The following is a 24,115-nucleotide window of genomic DNA, read 5'->3' as shown; positions in this document are numbered from 1 at the left end:
TGGTTTATATGTTATATTCTTTTCTTTCATCCCAAAAATAACAACACTTCTTTTTTTGTCCGCTACTTCTTTCACTAATTCTTCATTTTTCTTTAGGGCCTTGACTACCTCTTTCTCCACGTCTTTTTTATCTTCTTTCATTTGCTGTTCTATTACTTCTCTTAGGCTTACATTTGCTTTTTCATTCTCCACTCTCCAGGTCTTCACCTCTTCTCTAACTCTTTGTTCTTCTTTGTTTACCAATTCCTTCAGGTTTTCATTTTCCTTTCTTACCACTCCCAAACCTTCCTTCATTGATCTTTCGTACTTTGCTACTTTCTCCTTTAGCTCCTCATTTTCCTTAATCAATTTCTTCTCATTTTCCTCTAGTCGTTTTATCCTATTTCTCAGGTCGCGGTGGAATTCTCTATTCTGCTCTTCTTCCTCATCCCTTCTCTTTACCATGTTGATCCATTTATCCAGTTTTCTTTCCATCAGCAGCACTCTCATATAATGGCGTCTCATATCTCGCAAAACTAGAGAGCCCAGCTGAAGTACCTCCACCTTCGTACTCACTTTCCTCCCCGCTGTTGTTGTCACCTCCTCCTGCTCTTCTTCTTCTGCTTCGTGGCGTGATCCATCCCTGGTCTTCCTCCTTCTCACTCATCGCACTAAACTGCACTAATGGAGACCTACCGAACCAACATTAGCACAGCCCAGGCCTCTGCAACACTACACTAGGTATTTTTCCTCCTCAACAGCTGGCGCTGGTTGAGGATTGTGTCTTTCCAACGGCTCGGAGCGGAGCGGCCCAGATGTTTACTCCTCGACGGCTGAACGCTGTGTGTGTGTGTGTGTGTGTGTGTGTGTGTGTGTATTTACCTAGTTGTATTTACCTAGTTTTGACATACGGGAAAAGAGCTACGCTCGTGCTGTCCCGTCTCCATATCCTCTCTTATCCAACTTTCCCTTAAAATCATGGATGTTTCTTGCACAAACCACCTCCTCCTCCAGTCTATTTCATAGCTCTATGCTTCTGTTTGGGAAGCTAAACTTTTTCACATCTCGCCTGCATGTGGTCGCCCTCAACTTCTTTCCATGTCCTCTCGTTTCTCTCTCGTTCCACACACACAGGTCCTCTCTGTCCAGATTCTCCACCCCGCTCGCCACCTTGTACACCGCTATCAGGTCTCTCTCTCTTCTTCTCTCCAGGGTTGTGAGCCTCATGCTATTGAGTCTCTCCTCATACGTCCGATCACTTAGTTCCGGTACCATCTTAGTTGCCACTCTCTGCACTCTTTCCAGCTTTCTTATGTTGTTGTGTGTGTGTGTGTTTACAACTAGGTAAACACACACACACACACACACACACACACACACACACACAGAAGGTGAAATGGGAAGGGTGTGGGGAGGGAGGGGCGGAAGTGAGAGTCAGGTCATGTCCTGACTGAAGCCCTGACCTGACTCTCCCTCAGGACCTCACCTGACTCTTCCTCAGGACCTGACATGACTCTCCCCACTGTCCCTCCCTCCCCCCACCCTTCTTGTTTTCATCCTCTTTATCTCTCCCTGTTTCCGCCACTACTTTTCCTTATTCTCCCTTCTTACATCCTCTATCGGTATTTTTTTCATGACTCACTCTGTCCCTCTTCTCCCTTTCCCCTTCCGTATTTTCCTAATTGTGATATAAAAGAAGTGAGCTACGCTCGTATTGTCCTTTCTCTGAGTATTCTTCTGCCCCACTAAACTAATTCTTGCGCGAAGTTCGTATTTACGAAGCAAATGTCAAAAGTCGAAACAAGAATTAGAGAATCATTTATTGGGACCGCTTTGTAACAACGAAACGTCATTGGAAGTGTTTATAAGAGTGTGGGAAAGGTCAACAGGAGTGTGGAAAAGATTTGTAAGAGTGTGGGGAGGGTTTATAAAGCCTTAAAATATATGTAAATAATAAAAAAAATATAAGGTCGCTACTTCGTGTATTTTCGCCTATCACGGGGGGTTCTGGAACCTAACCCCCGCGATAGACGAGGGATTACTGTACATGGGGGGAGGAAAGGCAGAAATAGTGAGTGTAAATCTAGAGAACAAAAACAGAGAAATGATGACGATAATAGCAACCCATGTACCACCAAGAACAAACTCATGGAACAAAGAAGAATATGAGACCATGATTGAAGATACCATTCAGAGTTTGAGTAGGTTATTCAGAGCAAACAAAACAGTCTCGTTAGTTGGAGATTTTAACTGTAAGGAGGTAAATTGGGAAATATTTGAAAGTGGAGGTAGTGAAACGGCATGGGGGGAAAGATTTTTAAGATTGACGATGGAGAACTTGATGATGCAGTGGGTGAAGGAAAACACAAGATACAGAAGTGAAGATGAACTGGCAAAACTAAACCTGTTGTTAACAAAGGGAATGCACTTGTTGAATGAATTAAGGTATGGGTGCCCCCTGGGAAAGAGTGATCACGTAATAATAGAGATGGAAACAGAGGAGGAAGGAAATGAGGGAAACAAATCATATAAAAGAAACAGGTTAAACTATAGGAAAGCAGAAAAATCTCAAGAAATATTATGGAGAGCTAGACTGGGAAAAGTTAAAGAGAACAAGAGAGGTGCAAAAATAGTATGATATTTTTATGGAGGCATATGAACAAGGAGTTATGAAATTTGTACCAGAATATATAGCCAAAGAAAAAGGAAAAAAGGATTGGTTTAATGCAAGATGTGCAAAGGCAAAGGAAAAAAGAGACAGAGTGTGGAAGAGATTGAAAAGAAATAAGAATCAAAGGAATGAAGAAGATTTTAAGATAGCAAGAAATGAATACGTGAAAATAAGGAGAGAAGACGAGAAAGGATATGAAAAGGATATTGTCGAAAAGTGCAAGGAAGAACCTAAACTGTTTTATAGATTCATAAATGGAAAAATCCAACCAAATGAAACAATAAAGATTGAATTTTGGAAATAAGATAATCGAAGATCCTAAAGACATAACTGAGCTGCTAAATAAAAGGTTCCAGCAAGTTTTTACGAAAGAGTCACAATTCAATGAACCAGAAGATAACATGATAAATGTTCATGTGGATGAAGTCATAGTAAATAAAGAGGAGATATATAAAATAATGGAGGAGCTGGAAGAGAGGAAAGCAGTAGGACTGGATGGAGTCTTGGGTTATATATTGAAAGAATGCAGAAATCAGCTGGTTGGACTGGTATATGATATCATAAAATGCTCAATGACAACTGGTAAAACACCAAAGGAATGGCGGTGTGAGGCAGTGTGTGTGTGTGTGTGTGTGTGTGTGTGTGTGTGTGTGTGTGCTCATGTTTATTTGTTGACAGTAATATTTCCTTTTTCACCTGTGAATTTTTCCTCTTCTCACTGTAATCACTCAGTTTTTTATTCAGTGTACCACCTCCACTGTCTGCCATAGTAAATATAGTGAGGATGATGGAATTTATGATTACTTTCTGAACCTGTAATCCTACTTTGTCATCAAAATGAACTTTGATGATAACTTTATTTATTTTATACATATTTAGTCACAATTTAAGGGTATTTGAGGAATTTAATAATTTAATTCCTTATTCTTACGTAGTCACTTTCTAATTTATGCTAAGTTTATTTTAGTGTGTGATACGTACATCTGTTTTTCCATGATTTTCATGTTTTCATAATATTGTTACTGCAGCAACACAGGATATGGTTGTGAAATAAATGACAATCTTTTCAGCATCAAGATTCATGAGTTGGCAAATCTGAAGGAGACACATGCAGTCGTCACAGTTGATGATGAGCGAGGGCTTGATTGGTTGGAGTGGTCGGATGATGGACAGCTTTTGGCTGTGGCATCACCAGCAGGTAAGGTCTAGCTATTGTGTCATGTACAACTTTCTTTTCAGTCGCAATGAAAGATTTCTTATGCTCTATCTTTTTATGGAGGCACTCTGGACATGGCTGCTTACCTTACCAAGCTGCTACATTCATGTTGCAGGGGAAGCTCCCATGGCAGGGTAGTGGCCTGGCCTGACCTCAGGTCACTCCACTTAGTAAGCCCGCAAAAGCAATGCTGCCAAGTATTAAGGGATTTATAGAAAGTTATTTCTTTCCTCAAAAAATTAAGCATTCATTAACTATACAGGTAATCCTCGAGTTACTATGTATGCGACTTACAACTGCTTGCACTTACGACCAGGCCAATAATACTTAATAAAGTAAGGAGTTGACATTTCAAACATCCCACTGTGAATAGAGCAGCTGTTTGTTTACACAGCTCTCCCATACCTCCCATCCCACCCCTACCCCACTGCCATCCCCAGTCCTCATGCGCTGGCAGGAGGAAGGGAGGAAGGGTGGATGGGCTGGGCCCAGCCCACCCACACTTCCCCCTTATTTGCCCTTGGAATTCAAGTTGTAAGTATTTCTCACACTGCAGTCGGTAGTTACTTCTCTACCAGTTTATAGGCCTACAGTCTGCTATACAAGCATACTGCAAGATCAAGTAGATACAGGTTGAGAATCCTTTATCCAAAATTCCAAAATCCAAGTTTTTTAAATGCTGACATGACACATCAAAAATGGAAAATTCCACAAAGTGATGGAAAGGTTCCATCATGTACAGCTGCTGTGTGCTGCTCAGGGTTGCCATGTTTGCAGTTTACCTGCCCAATTTGATAGGTAAACCTACTGCTGCATTGACACCTTGGGCATAAAAACACCTACCCACCACCACTGCAGGTTTTGGGTAGCTTTTGGGATGGGATTGGGTGGGAACACAGTCCACGACCTGGCAACTCCAGTGCTGCTATGCGTTAGTTTGTTGTCAGCAGTCATCACAGTAACACCTTCGCTCGTTATTCATTGTGATTACTGTGTGTTGCGTGCTCTGTGGTGCAAAGATATTGTTGAAAATGTCAAAAGGACCTGCATATTCTGAAACCCCCCAAAATCCAAAATCCACAACACTTGGCCCCAGGGATTTTGGATAAGGGATTCTCAACCTGTACCAGATGGCTAGCATGTGAGCCGTGCAAGGGTGGTTTGAGCTTGCCCAGTAATCGCCACTGTTTACAAATCCCAGCTGTGTTTGGTCCACCCGTTAGCCCCCACAACTCTCCGCAGGTGAGGGAGGGGTGTGTGCTAAATTGGAAAGTCGATCAGCTGATGGCAACCAAAATAGCACCTTACAACCACAACTCCCTCACAATATTCCTGCAGCAGGTCTATAAGGCCTGCTGCAGAAGGTAAGAAGATGCAGCAGAGGTGACACTGGCCATTCATATAACTGTGATGTGTCTGTCAAGGGATGAGGTAGGAGGGCATAATAGAATAAATATTAACTATTTATTAAGTTAATTAAGTTGAGGTTAGTGGTGAAGCTAACACGCTGAGGGGGACGAACACACACACACTGCTCACTCAACTTGCCTTGTCCTAGACCACATGGCTGCTCCGCTCTTACTGGTCGCAGGAGGTGTGGAGTGAACCTGCTATGGACTGCACACACAACCTAACCCTACTCTGGATGGTGGTGAAGGTGTAAGAGTGAGGTGTCAACACTGACGGTGCTCGTTCACCTACCAGCAGGTACCACGTGGACCTTCTCGTCAGTCAGATGACTCTGGGTGAACCTGAGGGTACTTCACTAATGTAGTCCTCTGTAGGGGTGGCAGGACTTTCTCTGTGGAGTGACTCAGGAGCCAGGGAAAAATTAATAAGTGCACCAACTTTGTACATTATATACAGGGAAACCTATACCACTCATGCCACACAGCTGAAGCCCACATCCACACACACATATGCACAACAAACTAAGCTTCTAACCTAGCTAAGGCTAACTTAAGTGGTGCTGTGGTAATGAAAAGACAATAGTGTGATACTTAACAGCGTGGGCGCGATACCTTTGTGACAATCTCTTCTGAAGATGCAACGAGTACCCACGGCAGGGTCTTCTCTCCTGCACAGAACTGCACTGGCTCTCAGGCGTGAGGCCCAATGATAAAGCTGCCTCCTTCCAGAGGAGATGGCCATGGCTCACACCCCACGAAGCAGAAGAGATACCCAGCTCTCCTGCCTCGGACTGAGAGCTGTGGCAGTGTGTCCTCTGATGAGCACTCGAATGCCAGAGGCCCACACATGCTGTGCAAGTAGGACAACCCTTGGCTTGTCCTACTTGCATCCTCTACCCGTTCAAGGGGTCAGAGTGGGAGAACTGCCCATATATCCGCCTTGGCCAGCGGATAGCAGGAGAGAGAGAGAGTAACCCTGCCACCCGAGGTCACAATAGAGAGAGAGAGAGAGAGAGAGAGAGAGAGAGATGCCTGGCAGAATGAAGTCCCACCTGTGCTTTTGTACAGGAAGTTTAAACAAGGAAAGCTTCTCCCCTTTAACAGTAGCTTCTGGATTAAGTGCATCATGAGGCACTCTGGGATCTTCTGCGACTCTGTGGGATCCTTGCAAGGACTATTGGTCTGCTGACGGGCCTGTATTCTGGGACTGAGAGTGCTGTGAAGTGTGGGGGGGTGGGGCTTGTCCAACTTCTTTCCTGTGAATGCGGGAGTGAGGCAGGGCTGTGTCCTTGCCCCGTCACTTTTCAACACTTTTATGGACTGGGTACTAGGCAAAGCTATGGACCCGAGTCATTGTGGGGCATCCATTGGCAATACCAGGGTCACTGACCTTGTTTTTGCCGAGGATGCAGTAATCCTGGCGAAGTTGCTGGAGATTTTGGTGATGGCTCTCGATGCACTGCACTGCACAAGGAGGCAAAGCCCTTGGGACTTCAGGTCTCCTGGGCCAAGACCAAGGTACAGGTGTTTGGAGTCTTGCTAGATGAAAAAGTACAGTCTGTTCATGCATGTAGTAAGGACATTGAGATCTTGGAAAATTTCGCATACCTTGGTAGCGTAGTTCATAACAACGGTGAGTCTCGCCAGGAAGTTCTACAGCGGATTGGCTTGGCACATGGTGTTACTAACTCGGTCAGCATGAGTATATGGCGATGTTGATACCTGTGAAGAAGGACAAAGATCCGGATCTTTTATGTCCCTTGTCCTCCCTGTCTTACTCTATGGTTGTGAGACATGGACACTAAATGGGGACTTGGCGAGGTGGATTGATGCCTTTGGGAATAAATGTCTCTACAGAATCATGGGATATCACTGGAATGACTTTGTGTTAGACTGGCGACTACTCTGTGAGACTGATTTGACATACCTATATTACCTACATAGTCCGTCAGTGCCAACTCCGGCTCTACGGGCATGTGGCATGTTACCTAGAAGCTGATCCTGCTCATCAGGTTGTCTCTGTAAGAGACAATCCTGAGTGGAGGAGGCCAAGGTGACACCCACGGAGTTCGTGGCTTTATCAAGTTGATAGATCCTGCCGGGAGCTATTCAGGATGGGAAGGGAATCTGCATGAAGACTTGCCTGGAGGGACCTCCAGACTAGGCGTCCTAGGGTGGGCGAGGCGACGTGCCCCCCAGCGTATACCCCCATTGATTGATTGATTGATTCTGGAATAAAAGATGTTAGTCAGAAGGTTAAATGTTAACTGCAACAGCATTGCATTCTCTAAAGCTTAGTGATTTCAAAGTCAAGCCAACAGGCCCAAAATGAGAGAGAGAAACAATATACTTCTCTTGTTGAGACACGACCGCAACGCTGCCCAGCTCACCAGGTGTTTCTGCCATTGCAGCAGCTCTGAATATAATGGCTTAGGGTTAACTGGCACTGCCTCTCCATGTAGCTCCTGCAACATAGGAATGAGTACTAAATACCCTAACACACATTCCCTAACATGTGGGCACAGGGCTCCATGCCCACAGGCCACAATAAAGGCCCTGTGGCAACTCATCCCTCCTGTTGGGGCTCTTGCAGCCAGTAGTTGGGGTTCCTGTCACTGAATGGGCCTTCATGGCTGCCTCCGTGCACTTGCCAGGTCTCCCTTCTCACCAGAGTCATCCTGATTTGTCATGAAGAAAGGGGGGCGCAGGTATAGTAGAACCTCGTTTGTCCGGCATTCAAAACAACGGCACCCTCAAAACAGGCACTGATCTGGGGCCCTCATTCACAAAAATTCTTTCGTTTTTTTTTTATGTGCTGCCTCTAGCACCTGTAGGCTTTCTTGAAGGGTCTTATGGATGGCCTCAGCTCATTAGTGACACAGGCTAAGTTTATTTATAGTGGCTGTCATGATGTATGATTTGCTGGGCCCATGCTGGCCTCAGTGCTTCTCTTGACCTAATATATAAGTGTCTTTCGGTGGGGGCTCGAGCCTAGTCCGTGCTAGGTCCTCGGGCTCACCACGCCTGCACGCTTGCCACTCGGCTACCACCTCCCCACAATTACACTTAATCATAGGCCAGGTACACACATGCAAACAGAACATCATAACGTAACTCCGTCATGTAACAAAAACGGCAGTTGGACAGGACCTCATAACGACACTGCGTAACACCCGCGTGAACATACATGTTACGCATCAGTATTCGCTCCCGTTCCACCAATTGTCGTTTTTTGTGCGTCGCATCAAAGGATGTTATATGGTGAGATTATGCAGCGTGTGGACGGGATGTGTATTAGACGCGTATCAGCTGGCTGCACAAGTCTGCTCAACTTGCTGACATCTCAGCAGTCAGTAAATCTACTGATCCACTGTGTGAGAACTACTCGTGTGAACTGTGCCATCACCATTCCCGTTGGGAGTGATGATCTGTCCTTCACTTTATAAGCTGTTATGAGGAGAGGACCTTATTATGGGATGCAAAACACTCAAGCCATTTTAAAAAATGCTTCGCAATTTTGTGTGGATAGAAATAGCTCAGAAAACAGGAGAAACAGGGAGGCGTTGGCCGGGTGGTTAGCGTCCGGGCGTGGTGAGCCCAAGAACCTAGCGTGGACTAGGTTCAAGGCCCCACCGAAACACGCTGATTTTTCAAGTCATCGCTGAGTGGCGAATGATTACCCACATGCTGTCCAGATCTCCAGTCAGCCTTTATATTCAGCAACTTCGATCAAGAGGAGCACCGGGGGACAGCATGGGCCAAGCAATAGTCATATGTCACGGCAGCCACTGTAAATAAAATTAGCCTTTGCCACAAATGGGCTGGGGCCGTCCATAAGGCCCCTCAAGAAAGCCTACTGGTGCTACAGTCAGCACAAAAAAATACCTCCAAACACAGACTCACTCGAAATCAGCAAGGTGGGACGCATGAAAGTTTGTGACGCAACAAGGTTCGGTGATGGATTCGCTTTTTCCCCACATTGGTATGCATATCTTCGTCGAGCAACACAGCTTTGTTACGATACAGCGTTCTGTTTGCATGTGCGTACCCAGCCTTAAGTTTCACTTAAAGTTGAACACTTCAGTAACTGAATATATAGTAATAATACTTTATAAATGTTAAATGATGATCTAGTCGAGAAATTAGGCACTGCAAGGTAGCGTTTATAATTATAAAGGTTATGTTTATCATTGGCGCAAGGTGATAGTCTTTTCTTGTTTGTAAACAAGAGCACCTGTTCCCCACCACACCTTAGGCCAGTGTGTTTTGCTGCCGAATTGAGACCTGCCTTTCACCGTTATTATTGAACCATTGGGCCTGTTATTAGGTAGGATATGATGTATTTATTTTATTAGCAATTTTATTGAAGTTCTATTCTGTTGGGGAGGTGGTGGCTGAGTGGTTAGCATGCTGGTCCTGCGTTTTGCCGTGTCCTGGATGTTGTGGGTTCGAATCAGCCACTACAGGCCAAGAATAGATGGCACCACTATAAACGTTTGCCTGCGCCATGATGGGCTTGGGGCAACCACCATGCCCAACCAAGAAAGCCTACCAGTGCTATAAGCCTGGACGTAAAAAAAAATAAGGTTTTGGCAATTCAATGGGAGTAAGTCTCAAAATAATGGCAAAACGGTTTATCCGGCACGAGCTTCCTCCCGTTCGTGCCGGGTAAACAAGGTTCTACTGTACTGGTGCCAGTAATGGTACTTACACTACTGGGTGTACAGCACGGTAACGTGGTACCAGACTGCTCAGTACTAATAGCGATGGGTACCACCAGTACAATATTCATTCTGCAGGTAAATGCATATTTGGACATGTATGATGACTCTACCCACCGGTACTGGTACTGAGCAGTCTGGTACCATTATGGTCGGTACAGTTAATATGAGTACAGATACCAGTACCTGCTCAGCCCAACTGCTTACCGACATGGATTTGTATATGTTTTATCACCTGAACAGCTGCTTGCAGATGTTTATACATGTTTCATATATTTATCACCTGATTTTCATAGAAAGAAGCATTCATTAGTAAATAATTTGCACTGTATGAAGCACCTAAAGTTGAAAAAGAAAATGGCAGAGACTTAGTGTTAAGGACCCAACAATTACAGTACCCTCTCGAGTTTCGCGCTTGCTTCATTCCGAAGGTATAGCACTAAACTCGAGGATCGCGAAACTCGAGGTATTGAAATACATGAAAAAGCGCTCATTGGTTCCGACTCGTGGAAAAAAAACACTTTTTTTTCGACTCAACTCCCTTGTTTTTACAATTTTTTTCGACTTTACTCCCTTGATATCTCCCTTGTTACCTTGGTAATAGACAGCAAATGGGAAGTGAGAACAGGTCGTTTTTAAGCCGCAGTTGAAGCCGGCTGCCTTCCAACTGGCTGGCAGTTCTGAATACACGCTTGTGATCCACGTGGTGTTGTCTGCTAAAGTAAGGGCGGTTGCTCGCGGTCACCCGTGGGACAGTTGGACAAACCTCTATTTTCTGGTCATTTTCTGTGTTATGATATAATCTGCTAACTCTTTCTGTTATAAATCATTAAATCACTAACATCATGATTAACTTGTCAATGCCTATTGAACGTAAACTGCCGCCACAGCCGCAAAATAGCTCACAGAGAGGTTCATCTTGCTTACTGCTTCCGTATTTCCTTCACCACTCACAAAGATCACAAGTGGACAAACTAGAACAAATCCAGGCAAATTAACACTTTTAATGCTGTGTATTTCCACAGCGCTCATGCGTGGTGGACAGCAGAATGACTAATTTCAGCGGGGAGATATTTCTCGCAAAACCAGCCAGTGTAGTGGTCCTTCTTCATCTTCTTTTGACCTGTAATGCTTTGTATCGCTTCTTAGGTCCTCCTTCTCCACACTTTTATACTTCACAACATGCACTTAGGGCCGCTTTCACAGTCATTTTGTTTGTTTTGATCGTTATCAGTGGTGGGGATCACCACTCTAGTATTTCCACGTGAAACTGGCCGATGGGTAGTGATGTGATGTGATGGTGTCGGAGGTATTGCCTTTACAACGGCACCTCGTGGCGGCTGCGGAGCTACCCTAGCCCCGCACCTTACAACACACTCAACACCTGTCGCTTTCTCTGCAGCCATCACTACCCCATAGGCCAATTTCACATGGAAAACTATAGCGTTGATCGCCGCCATTGATAACAATCAAAACAAACAGTGACTGTGAAAGCGGCCCTTAGTTACTTAACAGTGCGCACTTATGCACTTCACCCTGAACTTAGGTGTTTTTCTGTTCTTTTCTTTCCCTGATTTTGCTTTTCTATGCCCTTTTGCTATTTTCCACTATTACTTTTCACCATCGCTGCCATGCATTACAGGTCAAAAGAAGAAGAAGAGACCAACAACACCGGGAGATCTACAATATTCATAGACTCGAGAAAAAGTTTTTTGGACTGTGGTTCCACAGCACGGGGTGTTCTCTTATCTTGTTAATCAAGTAGTAAGCAAAGCAGCTCTGCCAGTCCATTTTACAAGTCTCTTGGTGGGCCATCTTCCACTGCTCACTCCTCAGCCACTGCCGTCGTCTGTTTGTTTACATGCAGCCGTGAGGTACCCACGTACCCATGCTCATACTCACAGCCGTTTTCCATTCATACAGACAACCAACAACTCACTCCCGGTTAGGCATACGGGCAACCGCGGTTGCCCATAGCCCCAATGGTTGGACACCGCCTATTAAGGCAGCACTCATGACGCCGACAGTAGGTAGACGTGATCCGTACATGTCAAAGGAACGCGAAACTCGTGGCGGTAATGCGCGAAAGTCGTGATGGTAAGAATTTAGGACTAAACACTAAGCTCGAGGATCGCGAAACTTGGATAGTGCAAAACTCAAGAGGGTACTGTAAATGAAATCAATAACTATGTATTTGTAAGAGTTAAGTAATTTACTGTGAAAGAGATAAGTAAGTTAATGTAAAATACAGAAATTCATAGTACATATAGCTGATGAATAATGCTACCTGTGATATTATATGCTGCTTTCTGATATCTGAAATGTTTTATTAAGTACAGCTTGTGTACAATTGATCTCAGTGATTTTTTGGAAGTCTGAGGCTGTTTTTGGGGAGTGCACCAAACATTCACAGAAATTCGTGGAGGTTTGTGTCCCCTAACCCCAGCGAATATGGAGGGAATAGTTGTAACTGAATTTATGGCTTCTTCACTGCACATAGTAAGCTTTGTTAAAAGAATGGTGAATCATGCCTCACTGTAATCTAGAGTATTTTGTTTCTTAATTTATCTTAATTGGTAGGTGCAGTATTGTTGACCTGGTACAGCCCCGCTGATGGCTATGAACCGTCATGTATCGTATTTTGCGGCATATAACGCACATCTTTTAGAAAATGTTAGAAAGTTACCCCTGCGCGTATATGCCGAAGGTACAAATTTTGATCAATTTTTTTTCATTCATCTGCCTTTTTCTGCTGTAATTTTGAAGTTTGTGTGGGGCTTTATGGGTCAGCATGACTCATAGGCTGCCACACAACTTCTCTGTGCCATTCTCAGTGTCTCCATGACTGTAACAGTGGCAGGAGAGTATTTTGTATCTTCCACGTCTGATTCCATGCCTGAGTGTCCACAGCTAGTGACCTTGACTCCCCATAAGCCTCCTCTTGCACCCAAAAGAGCTCTCAGCATTAGTGCAATTGGGAGAGAGCTGAAACTGACTTTTTCAAACTTTGAAAGTGGTGTTAGTGGTGAAGACAGTGATGTCAACAGCCTTGAACTCTGACCCCTTGTCTTATCAGAAAGGCTGAGCCCTGCTATTGTGCAGCCTCAGCTTTTTTTTTTTTTTTTTTTTTTTTACATCGCCTGTAGCGCCGGTAGGCTTTCTTCGGGGGCCTGGTGGTCGGCCCAAGCCCGTCATGGCACAGGCAATTTTTATAGTGGCGCCAGTTATGCCCCGGAACTCATGCTTGATTCACTTGGACGGTTTGTTCTAGAGTCTGGGTTGATGAGTGGTCTTCTGGACAGCATGTGGGTAGTCTTAGGCCACTCGGCGGTGACTGAAAAATCCCAGGTGGTAGCAAGGGGCGACGTTGTCCATGGCGCGGTGAATGTGGGGCCCATACGCTAACCACTCAGCCACTGCCTACCCATCCTGTAGATCAATCTCATTATGGTGATGTTGGAAGTGATACTGAGGCCCCTGAGGATGCAGCCCACCTCCCTTCAGGGTTTTCAAGTTAAGAATATGAGGGTAATGAAGGGGGTTTGTAGCGGGGTCGAGTGCGTGGAGGGGGAGGGGGGCTGCCAACCATAATCTACACAGCGCTGCGAACACAGGCTTGCTCCAACCCAAAAGTTACTGCGCTTCATCACATCACCACGGAAACACTATATGACATAGAGACTTCAAGTTTGAGGCGGACTGAAGAGGAAGGATGGACAAAGTGAATGATCATAAATTTAAAGCTACTGGCTTAGGTTGAGCTGTGAAATTGATAATGGAAATTGACCAATGTTTGGGAGAATGTCAGAACATTGCCGTATGGGGAGAACCGATTTCACGGTACACCCCAGCCCTTTAGGGGTTAACACAAATTTCAGGAAACTGTACATCATTAGTCTTGCTTAACCGTACATATTTCTGAACATCATAACCCGAGAACGGCGACAGACCTCAATTGAGGCTTGCCCGAGGAGAGACGACAAGCCTCACTTGAGCACGATTTTTGAACGTGTACTGAAACCTTGCCAGTAGGTTTAGATGGCTGAAAATTGGACTGGATCTTGTAATATATGGCAACACTCAGTAGGACTACCCACTATTTCCACGTCATTCATTTCGCCCAAGTCAATTGTCTTGCCTCGTCTCGTAGCATGTCTTATTTATAGATTATTGATAAACTAAAAAAATTAAGATATAGATGAGATGTATATTAGTAGTTACAAATGTGTACGTGGTACGTGTCATTTATGCTCATGTCCCTCGTCTTGCCTCGTCGCGCGTAGTCCCCCCTTGCATGTCCTAGGGGTTTCCAGCGCTCGGCTAAATCCCATTTATTGACCGCTGCCACAGCCATACAAATAGGTTTAGAATGTTTTGGTTTTCACTGTCCTATGCACCCCAATATTCCAAAGGCGCTGAGGTACTGTTTTTCCAATTCTGAGAGACTCGATTTTTTGGTCAACCAGTCGCCTGACAATGGCTCTCTCCAACCCTGGGATCACTTTTCTCGGGTTAAGCACTGAATATTTTTTTCCAAAATTGTTGTTTTAAAGTTAAGGGTGTGTTTTATATGCCGCAAAATATGGTATATGTGTAATGATCAGCCCCGCTGGCACCTCTCAGCCATCTCCACTTCTCAACCTTCTATCTCCATATGTAATGGTCATAGGGTTTTAATATTACCTCCCTCCCCTCACATGTAAGTTGCAGTAAAATATGCTCAGGCCATTCTTTGTACACAGGGTGTTCAGAGATGTCTGACTGCACTCCTTGCCCCTGCCAGGGAAAGGTCATTCCCTCCCTAGCTGAGACTTTAGAAATGGTATTAGAGTCTGATGTGTACATTGACAGTGCCTCTGATGACTCTTCTGAGGGAATAATGCCCCTGCAGCAGAGGATTGGGAGGAAATAGAACCTCCAATCTTACCTACACCCCGACGTGGTTCCAGCGTTAGTGCACGCTCATACCCTTCAACTCCACCATCACCGCAACCTCATTTAGCCTCAAATGATGATGATGATGACCTTTTTTCACGTTTCGGAAGTTAGGTACAATCTATAAGTATTGAAGCTGGGTAGTAGAGATGCAAGAAGGCTGCCCCGTCACCATGACAACCAACACACTGCTCAGTTGTTGTGCCAGAGCTTCACAGAAAAAAGAGTTATATATTACTATATGAACTGTATTTGTACTTAGAAACATTATAAGAGCATCGTGTTATGACTCCTATGTGTCACATACAACTCTCACGTAGTAAATGAGTAAACCATTGCTTGGCGTTTGATGCTGATGAATGCCCGGCAATGCCACACCTCCCGCCCTGTCACATGCTGGATGACACGCAGACCGTACCCCCTCTCAGTAGGTATGTTCTGCGTGTTCTGTGGCTATGGTCAGTGATTTTATGTGCTTCAGGTGTTATAACTTTGTGATTCCAACAGATTTTTGAGAAAAAATTTGAGTGCTACTGCATTATGTATTGGTGGGGCTCAATGGGTTATGTGATAATGATAATTAGTACTCTTTTCGTACCTACCACATTGAATAAGCCTGATCCTATAATATTATAATATTTACCTATTCCCAGTTGTAACCCTCAGCCAATCAGGTAGAAGGGGCTGGAGCCTCCTCTGTGCAGGGGGCGGAATTTCTGGGTCAGTTTAGCATACAGAAACTATTGGCAAATACAACTAAGTAAATACTCAGTCATGTTCCTTGGATTAAAAATGAAAATTTTACTCTTCCTCCTCTTGTAAATTTTCAGTTGTTGAGGAATGTGTTCTAACTACAGTATTTATTATTATCCATGGTTAATACTACACAAGGTGATTGAAGTGTTGTGTTTACAGGTAACATCCATGTGTACCTGACCAAATTACCAGTGTTGGGTGGTGCACATGGTACCCGTGTGGCCTACCTCACCTCACTTTTGGAGGTGACAGCAACTAACATTTTGGAAAAGGTAGGCACAACAGGCAACAGTGACCTGCAACAGGTGCAAGCTTCTCCTTCTGAGGTATACTAAGGTTAAGATGCTACAAATTTAAGGGGATTGCCCTCTCAAAATAGAATTTAGAGGTAGGTTGTGCTGAAAAATTTGTCTTGTTGGGAATTACAGCTCTCACTCGAGGGGACTGCCCACCTAAAATCTAATTTACCGGTGGATCATTGCTGGAAATTTTATGAACAAATGCAGAAATAAAATGGCCAGGCCATAAGTTTTGTTCAGATCAGGCCAATTGTGTTAAAAAAAAAAAAATCATATAATTATATCTCCTATGGATTTTGGGTCAGTGTCGCTTATTTTCTAACCATTTACACTTCTATGTATAATGCAGGTCTCGATGGTCAGCTTTTTTTGTTACCTTTGTTTGTAAGCAATAAAAAAAATCTTTACAAAAACAAAATGAATAATCTCAAATTTTGACTTTAAAAAATCATGAACATGTTCCTAATTGTCTTACCACAAGTTTCTCTTCTTCCTTTTGCTTTACCTGGGCCTCTATGGCCAACTCCACCTTTTTTGACATTTCTGCAGTCTTCTTGGGTACTTTGGGCATGGTTGTAATCTTTGCAAAAAAGCATCTGTCAGTGAGGGGCAGGTGAGGCAGACTAAAAGACAACCTTACTTGTCGGAGGCGAGGAAGCCTCTGATTTACCTTGCTCGCTTGCATGCATTGCCAGACGTAGGAATAATAACTTGAATGTATCAGGAAACTCAATAATGACAATATAATCAATAATTTAGCATCAATACTGATGTAGACAAGAACGAGGTGTGACGCTCGCCTGACAAGGGTGTGCTTAGGACCATTATATTATCCCTTTAAAAATACATATTTGGCAAAAACTTTCCACGAGTCTGTTGCCAGATGCCTTATTCATCTATTAAAGCTAAAGTTATTTTTGATAATGTTCATAATTTTTGAAATATTAGAGGTGGGCAGCCCTCTTAACATTCATTGAAGTTGCACAACAGAGACCCCAGTGAGTGTTAAATTTCCATGAATATCTGCTCTTTCAAGAGAGGAGTATCAAGACAACTCTCTAATCGAAATTGGCCCTTTCTTTTGGCTCATCAAATCTGGTATCTTTTGCAGGAGCAGTACTTAGCAGGCTCTTTTGTTTCTTGTCTTTTTTTGCACTACTAGTACATACAAATACACTCATGTTCCTACATAATAATAATATTCAAAATTAAGGACATCACATTGACCTGTATTCTTGAAGTTCTCATACAATTCAGGAAGAAATTCATATATGTATTTCTGGAGGAACTGAGCCAGGATGCAAAGTGCACACCCTCATCCTCATATCTCATGGCCAATGCTGGGATGCAAATACGTGCCCTAACACATTTTGAGGAAATAGTACTTTACATGCACAGATGCTCCTCTATCATGCATTTTATTCAGACATGATGCAGACTTTATTATTTTTACATCCAGTAAGGATTATTATTCTGTACACATGATTCTTTTCATGGTAACACATTGTGAGGGTATAATTAAGAAATGTCTCTTGCAGGAAAATACTGTGACAGTGAGTGTTGATGTGGAGCCCACTTTCCTTGGGGTGGGTCCCTATCATCTGGTAGTGGGCATGAACAACCGAGCTTGGATATACAGCCTTGGAGAAGACTCAGCTATGCTGCTGCGAGACAGAGAGTACCTTGGCACCATCACATCCGTCCGGGTTAATGGGGACTATGCCTCTGTACTGTATGAGGGCAAGATCCAATTTCATCTGGTATGTGGAGTGATGTAGATGCCACACAACATCACACAACACACCCAGCCACACCACACCATACATCACATCAAGCTACACCACATCACACTAACTCAGACTTGCCACACCACACACACCACATCCAGCCTAACAACACCACATATCACACCCTGCCACACCACATGAAGGCACACACTACATCCAGTCACACTAAACCACATCACACTCAACTACACCACACCCAGCCACACCACATGCAGCCACATCACATCCAGCCATGCCACAACATATACCCACACCACACCACACAACACACCCAGCCCCACCACACCACAGATCATACCCACACACATCACACCCATCCACACCACATAACACACCACACCACATCATACACCACACCCAATCATACTACACCACCTCACACCCAGTCATACCACACCACACATCACACCCAACTACACCACACCACATCACACCATACAACACACCCAGTCATACTACACCACACATCACACCCAACTACACTCAGCCACACTACAGCATACATCACTCTCAACCACACCACAGCACACACCAAACCAAGCCACACCACACCACACCACACCACACATCACACTCATCCACACCACACCACACTGCACTCATCCACACCACACCAAGCCACACCACACCACACATCACACTCATCCACACCAAGCCACACCACACCACACTGCACTCAGCCACACCACACCAAGCCACACCACACCACACTGCACTCAGCCACACCACACCACGTACCACATCTAGCCACACAACCACACACCACACCCAGCCACGCTACACTACCCACCATGCCTAGTCATGCCACACCACACCACACACTATGCCCAGTCACACTACCCCACACATCACAGCCACCCACACTGCAGCACACACCTCACTGAACCACACATCACAGCCAGCCACACCCAACCACAACACCACACCACACATCACACTCAACCACACGCCACACCCAACCACACTACACCACACATCACACTCATCAACATGACACACCACACCAAACTGCACCTAACCACACACTACACCCAGCCACACTTCACCACATATCACACCCAGCTACACCACTCCACACACCACCCATCCATGCCATCATGCCATGCCACTCTGCACTACTTTAGCTATACTCTGTCAGTACACAGTACACCACAATTCATACTAAAACCACAGATTCACCCTGACCTTTTCTGTTTAGAATAAATAGGGTATCCATCTCTTAACCCCTTCACTCCAGGATGCGTGCAATGTGCTTAGTGGTATAATACGGGGTGCAGTCCGCTGCTGCTCTTCTCACTTGCACAGTTGCCAACAATTGATTTTTTGTTCTTTTTTTGCATAATTTTGTCTGGTTTGATTATTATCCTTTTCATATTACTATATGACTCATTTTCATGATGACATTACATTTGTTAGAACAAAAAATACGTATGTATGAACAGGGCTGTGGAGTCGGAGGAAATTTTAAAGTTGTGACCCTCTACTGCATTTATTTATTTATTTATTTTTTTTTTGGTGCTGCTTGAAGCGCTGGTAGACTCTTGAGGTCCTCTTGGACGGACCCAGCCAGAGAATAGTTTTTGAACCGACCACACCCGGTAACTGCACTAGCTAGCCATCTCGCCTTCCTAACTTTGTCTGATCTCCAATCCCTCAGTTACATTACTGCAAACCATGGTTGCCAAGTTTATTAAATTAAGTCCGTACTTTCTGTCTCAACTACAATTTTTTTATGTCTTTTCCAGACAACAATGTTGAAATATTTTCCTCCTTGTGGTTCCCATTCAAATGAAGGATGTATTTACACCACAAGTCTTATCATCCATTCCAGAACCTAAGTATAATGAAAAATAGCAAAGTGTTTATGAGTGTTTGTAGAGTGTTTAGAATAACGCATTACAAAATTTACAAAACTTGGGGTGGCCACTCGCCCTCAAAATGGTGCCTCTTCCACATGCATACTACAACTAACACACACACACACACACACACAATAGAGAAACAATCGATAAACTGAAAATGGATGGAACTACATATGAAGACCCAGCAGAGATGGCAGAAGTGATGAACAACAGCTTTCATAGAGTTTTCACAAAGGAAGGCCAGGAAGAGGAAGGGTTATGCAGGAGATACAGTTAACGGTGCAGGAGGTCAAAGAAAGCTTGAACAAGCTGGATGTAAGAAAGGCAACAGGGCCGGATGGAGTATCAGGGTGGATCTTGAAAGAACGAGAAACTGCACTCCATAATGCAAGATTGGAAGAGAGCAAACATAGTACCAATTTTTAAAGGAGGAAAGAGAGAGGACCCATTAAATTACAGACCAAACAGGTGGTTGGATTTTTTAGAAAGGGAGAGAATTATCTTGGATTGCCAGTTTGGATTCAGGAGAGGGAGATCTTGTGTCACCAACTTGTTATGTTATTACTCAAGGGTGACAGATTTAATACAAGAGAGAGAAGGCTGGGGATGGAAAAAGGCATAAGACTAATTTGGAAAACTAAAAATAGGGGTGGAGTGGGTGATGGATTGATTAAGTGGCTGGAGGACTTCCTAACTAACAGGAAAATGAGGACAATAATCAAGGACAAGGTTTCCAACTGGTGCCCAGTGAGGAGTGGGGTTCCACAAGGTTCGGTGCTGGCGCCAATGATGTTTGCTGTGTATATAAATGATATGGTGGATGGAGTGACCAGCTATGTGAGTTTGTTTGCAGATGATGCAAAGCCATTGAGACGAGTCAATGATGTGAAAGACTGTGAGGCATTGCAGAGGGACCTGGACAAAATATGGAAGTGGAGAGGTACATGGCAGATGGAATTCAACCTTGGGAAATGTAAAAAAAAGAGTTTGGTAGGAGTGATAGAAGATGTGAATATGATTATAAGATGGGAAGTGAGATAATATGCAGAGGAATGGAAGAAAAAGATTTGGGAGTGACTATCTCAGAGAACATGTCACCGGACAAACACATCAACAGGATAACGGGACAAACTATGAATTTGCTGAAGAACACAAGGATGGCATTTGTGTATTTGGATGAAGAGATGATGAAGAAAATAATAGTTTCAATGATAAGGCCAAGGTTGGAGTATGCAGCAATGGTCTGGTCTCCTCATGAAAAGAAGAACATAAGAAAGCTGGAAAGAGTACAAAGAGTGGCAACTAAGATGGTACCGGAACTTAGGGATCAGACTTACGAGGAGAGACTCAATAGCATGGGGCTCACAACCCTGGAGAGAAGAAGAGAGAGAGGAGACCTGATAGCAGTATACAGGGTGGCGAGCGGGGTGGAGAATCTGGACAGAGAGGACCTGTGTGTGTGGAGCGAGAGAGAAACGAGAGGACATGGAAAGAAGTTGACCACATGTAAAAGTTTAGCTTCCCAAACAGAAGTATTGAGCTGTGGAATGGACTGGAGGAGGAGGTGGTTTGTGCAAGAAACACTCATGATCTTAAGGAAAAGTTGGATAAGAGAGGATATGGAGACGGGACAGCGTGAGCGTAGCTCTTTTCCTGTATGTTACATCTAAGTAAATACAACTAGGTAACTAGGTAAATACATGTCGACACGAAACAGATCAGACGTGCAAAGCAACGGTCCTAACCCCACTCCCTGTGCTGGGATCAGCTGATCGCCAGCACCTGGTTTGTGGTGTTTTCACGGGCCTGGGAGGCTGGGAGGGTTTTGTCTCCTGTATTGAATAATTTGGTAAGATGAGTGGAAGGGAGGAGAACATGGATTGGAAAACACCAAGAAGAAGAGGATGTGGAGCACAAGGAAAAGAATGAAGGACGGATATAGGGAGCAGTGAAGACGAGAGTACAGATGGAAGGTATGGAAATAGATCGTCTGTTTTTTTTGGATTTACTAGGAAAGATTCGGCTGTGTATAAGAGAATAGTGCTTATGGAGAAGAAACTGGACAAGTGGATCGAAGTAGTTAAGAGCAGAGACGAAGAGGATTTACAGAATAGAGAATTCCAGAGAGAACTTAAAGCAAGGATACGCAAATTGGAGGACAGGGGAAAACAGCTGACTGAAGAGAATGAGGGGCTAAAGGAAAAATTGGCTAAATATGAGAAATCGATGAGGGAAGGACTGGGAGTGGCAATTAAGGAAAATGAAAATTTGAAACAAATGGTAAGGAAAGAAGAACAGAGGGTTAGAGAGTAAGTGATGGGCAAAATGAAGACTTGGAAAGTGGAAAGTAAAAAAGCTAATGTAAACCTCTGAGAAGTAATTGAACAACAGTTGAAAGAAGACAAGGAAAACGTTGAAAAAGAGGTGGTTAAGACTTTGAAGAAAAATGAAGAATAAGTTAGAGATGTGGCAGATAAAAAAAAGTGTAGTAATATTTGGTATGAATGAAAAAAAATATAACATACAAACCAAAAAGGGAAAAGGAAGAACTGAAATCAGTTAGACTTACTTAAAAACTTAAATGATGATGAGAAGATGAGAAGGAGGTGGAGGAACTTTGTTGGATGGGCCCCTACACGGAAGGAAAAATTAGACCAGTTAAATTGAGATTAAGATCACAGAAGGCAACAGAGGAAATATTGTATAGAACAACTAAGTTAAGTGAAATAGAAGGATGTAAAGAAATATGTATAAATAAAAAGAAAAATGAAGAAGAAAGGAATAATGTAAAATCGGAAGAGAAAAAGAGGTCTTTTTTTGGAGAATTCTGGGAGATCGTGTCAGAAAGTGGTACATAAGGGAGAAGAGAAAGGAGAGTGAAAGTTAGACAAGATCAGTACAATCAAGGGATTAAGTGTGATGTATACAATTGTAGACGGAATAATATCTAGCAAGCTGGAACTACAAGACTACCTACAAGAGAAGGAGCCAATGATATTATGCCTAACAGAAACTAAACTAAATGAAGTCATCCAAATAGTGTTTGATAAAAAATACTATGTATGGAGGAAAGATAGAATGGGCAAAGGTGGAGGAGGAGTGATGATAATGACAAAGAAGGAGTTACTAGTAAAATCAGTAGTATATGGAGAAGGAACAGCAGAAATAGTGAGTGTAAATCTGGAGAACAAAAACAGAGAAGGGATGACGATTACAACAATGTATATACCACCTAGAACAACCTCGTGGAGTAAAGAGGAATATGAAATCATGATTGAAGATACCATTCAGAGCTTAAGTAGAATACTCAAGGCAAACAAAAGAGTACTATTAGTTGGTGATTTTAATTGTAAAGAGGTAGATTGGGAGATATTTGAAAGCAGTGGTTGCAATATGGCATGGGGTGAAAGATTTTTAAGATTGATGATGGAAAACTTAATGATGCAAAGGTTGAAGGAAAGCACAAGATATTGAAGTGATGACGAACTGGCGAGACTGGACCTGGTGTTAACAAAAGGAATACACTTAAAGGATGAATTAAGGTATGGATGCCCTCTGGGAAAGAGTGACCACGTGATCATAGAGACAGAAACGGAGGAGGAAGTGTAGTGACACGACTTGCCTGATGGGCGAGCCTCCCATAACCCACTTAGCCAGTGGGGGCACCTCTTTGGCCGACTGGTAAAGGAGTGGCTCTCCCATTGCGCTGGTCGCAGGTTCGATCCCCGGCGCAGGCAAACCTTTCCTTGTCTGGATTAATTTCTCGTGTGTTTCGTTACACGCAGAGGACATGTGTGAATATAGAAGAGAGCACCTCTGTAATGCGCTGGGCACACACAGAGGGGTCTTTATCCTGGAAGCAGTAGTCATTCCATGGGAAATCGGAAAAGTACATCCTCAGGTTGTCCCACCGAGCTGAAACAAAATGCCAGAAGCATTGCCTCTTCGGTGGGTCCAGAGGATGTACAGGAGCGATAGAACAGGATACAGAAATAATGTTGTGATTGGAGGAGCCCAATGGAGAGAACAGTTTGACAGATTAATCAGAAGGGTTAAAGGTAAGGAAGAGGTCTAATATGTTGGGCTTGTCTCCAAGACGATCGGGAATACATGTAGGGTGGTGAACCAACTGCTCTAGATCATTGAGGAGAGCAAAGTTGTAGGCTGGTTCACCAGGCTGGTCAGTGAAAGAGGATGAGAGCCAAAGCTGGTGGTGAACATTGAAATCTCCCAAGATGGAGATTTCAGTGATGAGAGAGTGGGTCAAGATGTGCTCCACTTTAGAGTTCATGTAGTCAAAGAATTTTACATAGTTAGTAGAGTTAGGTGAGAGATAAACAGCATAGATGTATTTAGTAATAGAATGACAGTGAAGACTGAGCCAGATGGTGGAAAATTCTGAAGAGTCAAGGTCGTGGGCACAAGAGCAAGTGATGTCGTTGCGCACGTAGGCGCAACATCCAGCTTTGGATTGAAATTT

General features: G+C 43.8%; 1 protein-coding gene across 4 annotated transcripts in view; it reads left to right on the top strand.

Moving 5' to 3' along the window:
* LOC126984663 (WD repeat-containing protein 19-like) overlaps nucleotides 1-24,115 on the top strand; it is a 161,769-nt gene that overhangs the window by 64,874 nt on the left and 72,780 nt on the right. For all 4 annotated transcript variants that reach the window (XM_050838552.1, XM_050838560.1, XM_050838559.1 and 1 more), the window contains 3 exons: nucleotides 3,721-3,848; nucleotides 15,847-15,959; nucleotides 17,525-17,746. In XM_050838552.1, the coding sequence (XP_050694509.1) occupies nucleotides 3,721-3,848; nucleotides 15,847-15,959; nucleotides 17,525-17,746 (463 nt within the window). The remainder of the gene's footprint in view (nucleotides 1-3,720; nucleotides 3,849-15,846; nucleotides 15,960-17,524; nucleotides 17,747-24,115) is intronic.

The sequence above is a fragment of the Eriocheir sinensis genome, chromosome 5, assembly GCF_024679095.1.
Source record: "Eriocheir sinensis breed Jianghai 21 chromosome 5, ASM2467909v1, whole genome shotgun sequence".
Classification (NCBI taxonomy): domain Eukaryota; kingdom Metazoa; phylum Arthropoda; class Malacostraca; order Decapoda; family Varunidae; genus Eriocheir; species Eriocheir sinensis.
The sequence above is the reverse complement of the archived record's forward strand: the minus strand, read 5'-3'. Positions and strand labels throughout refer to the sequence as shown.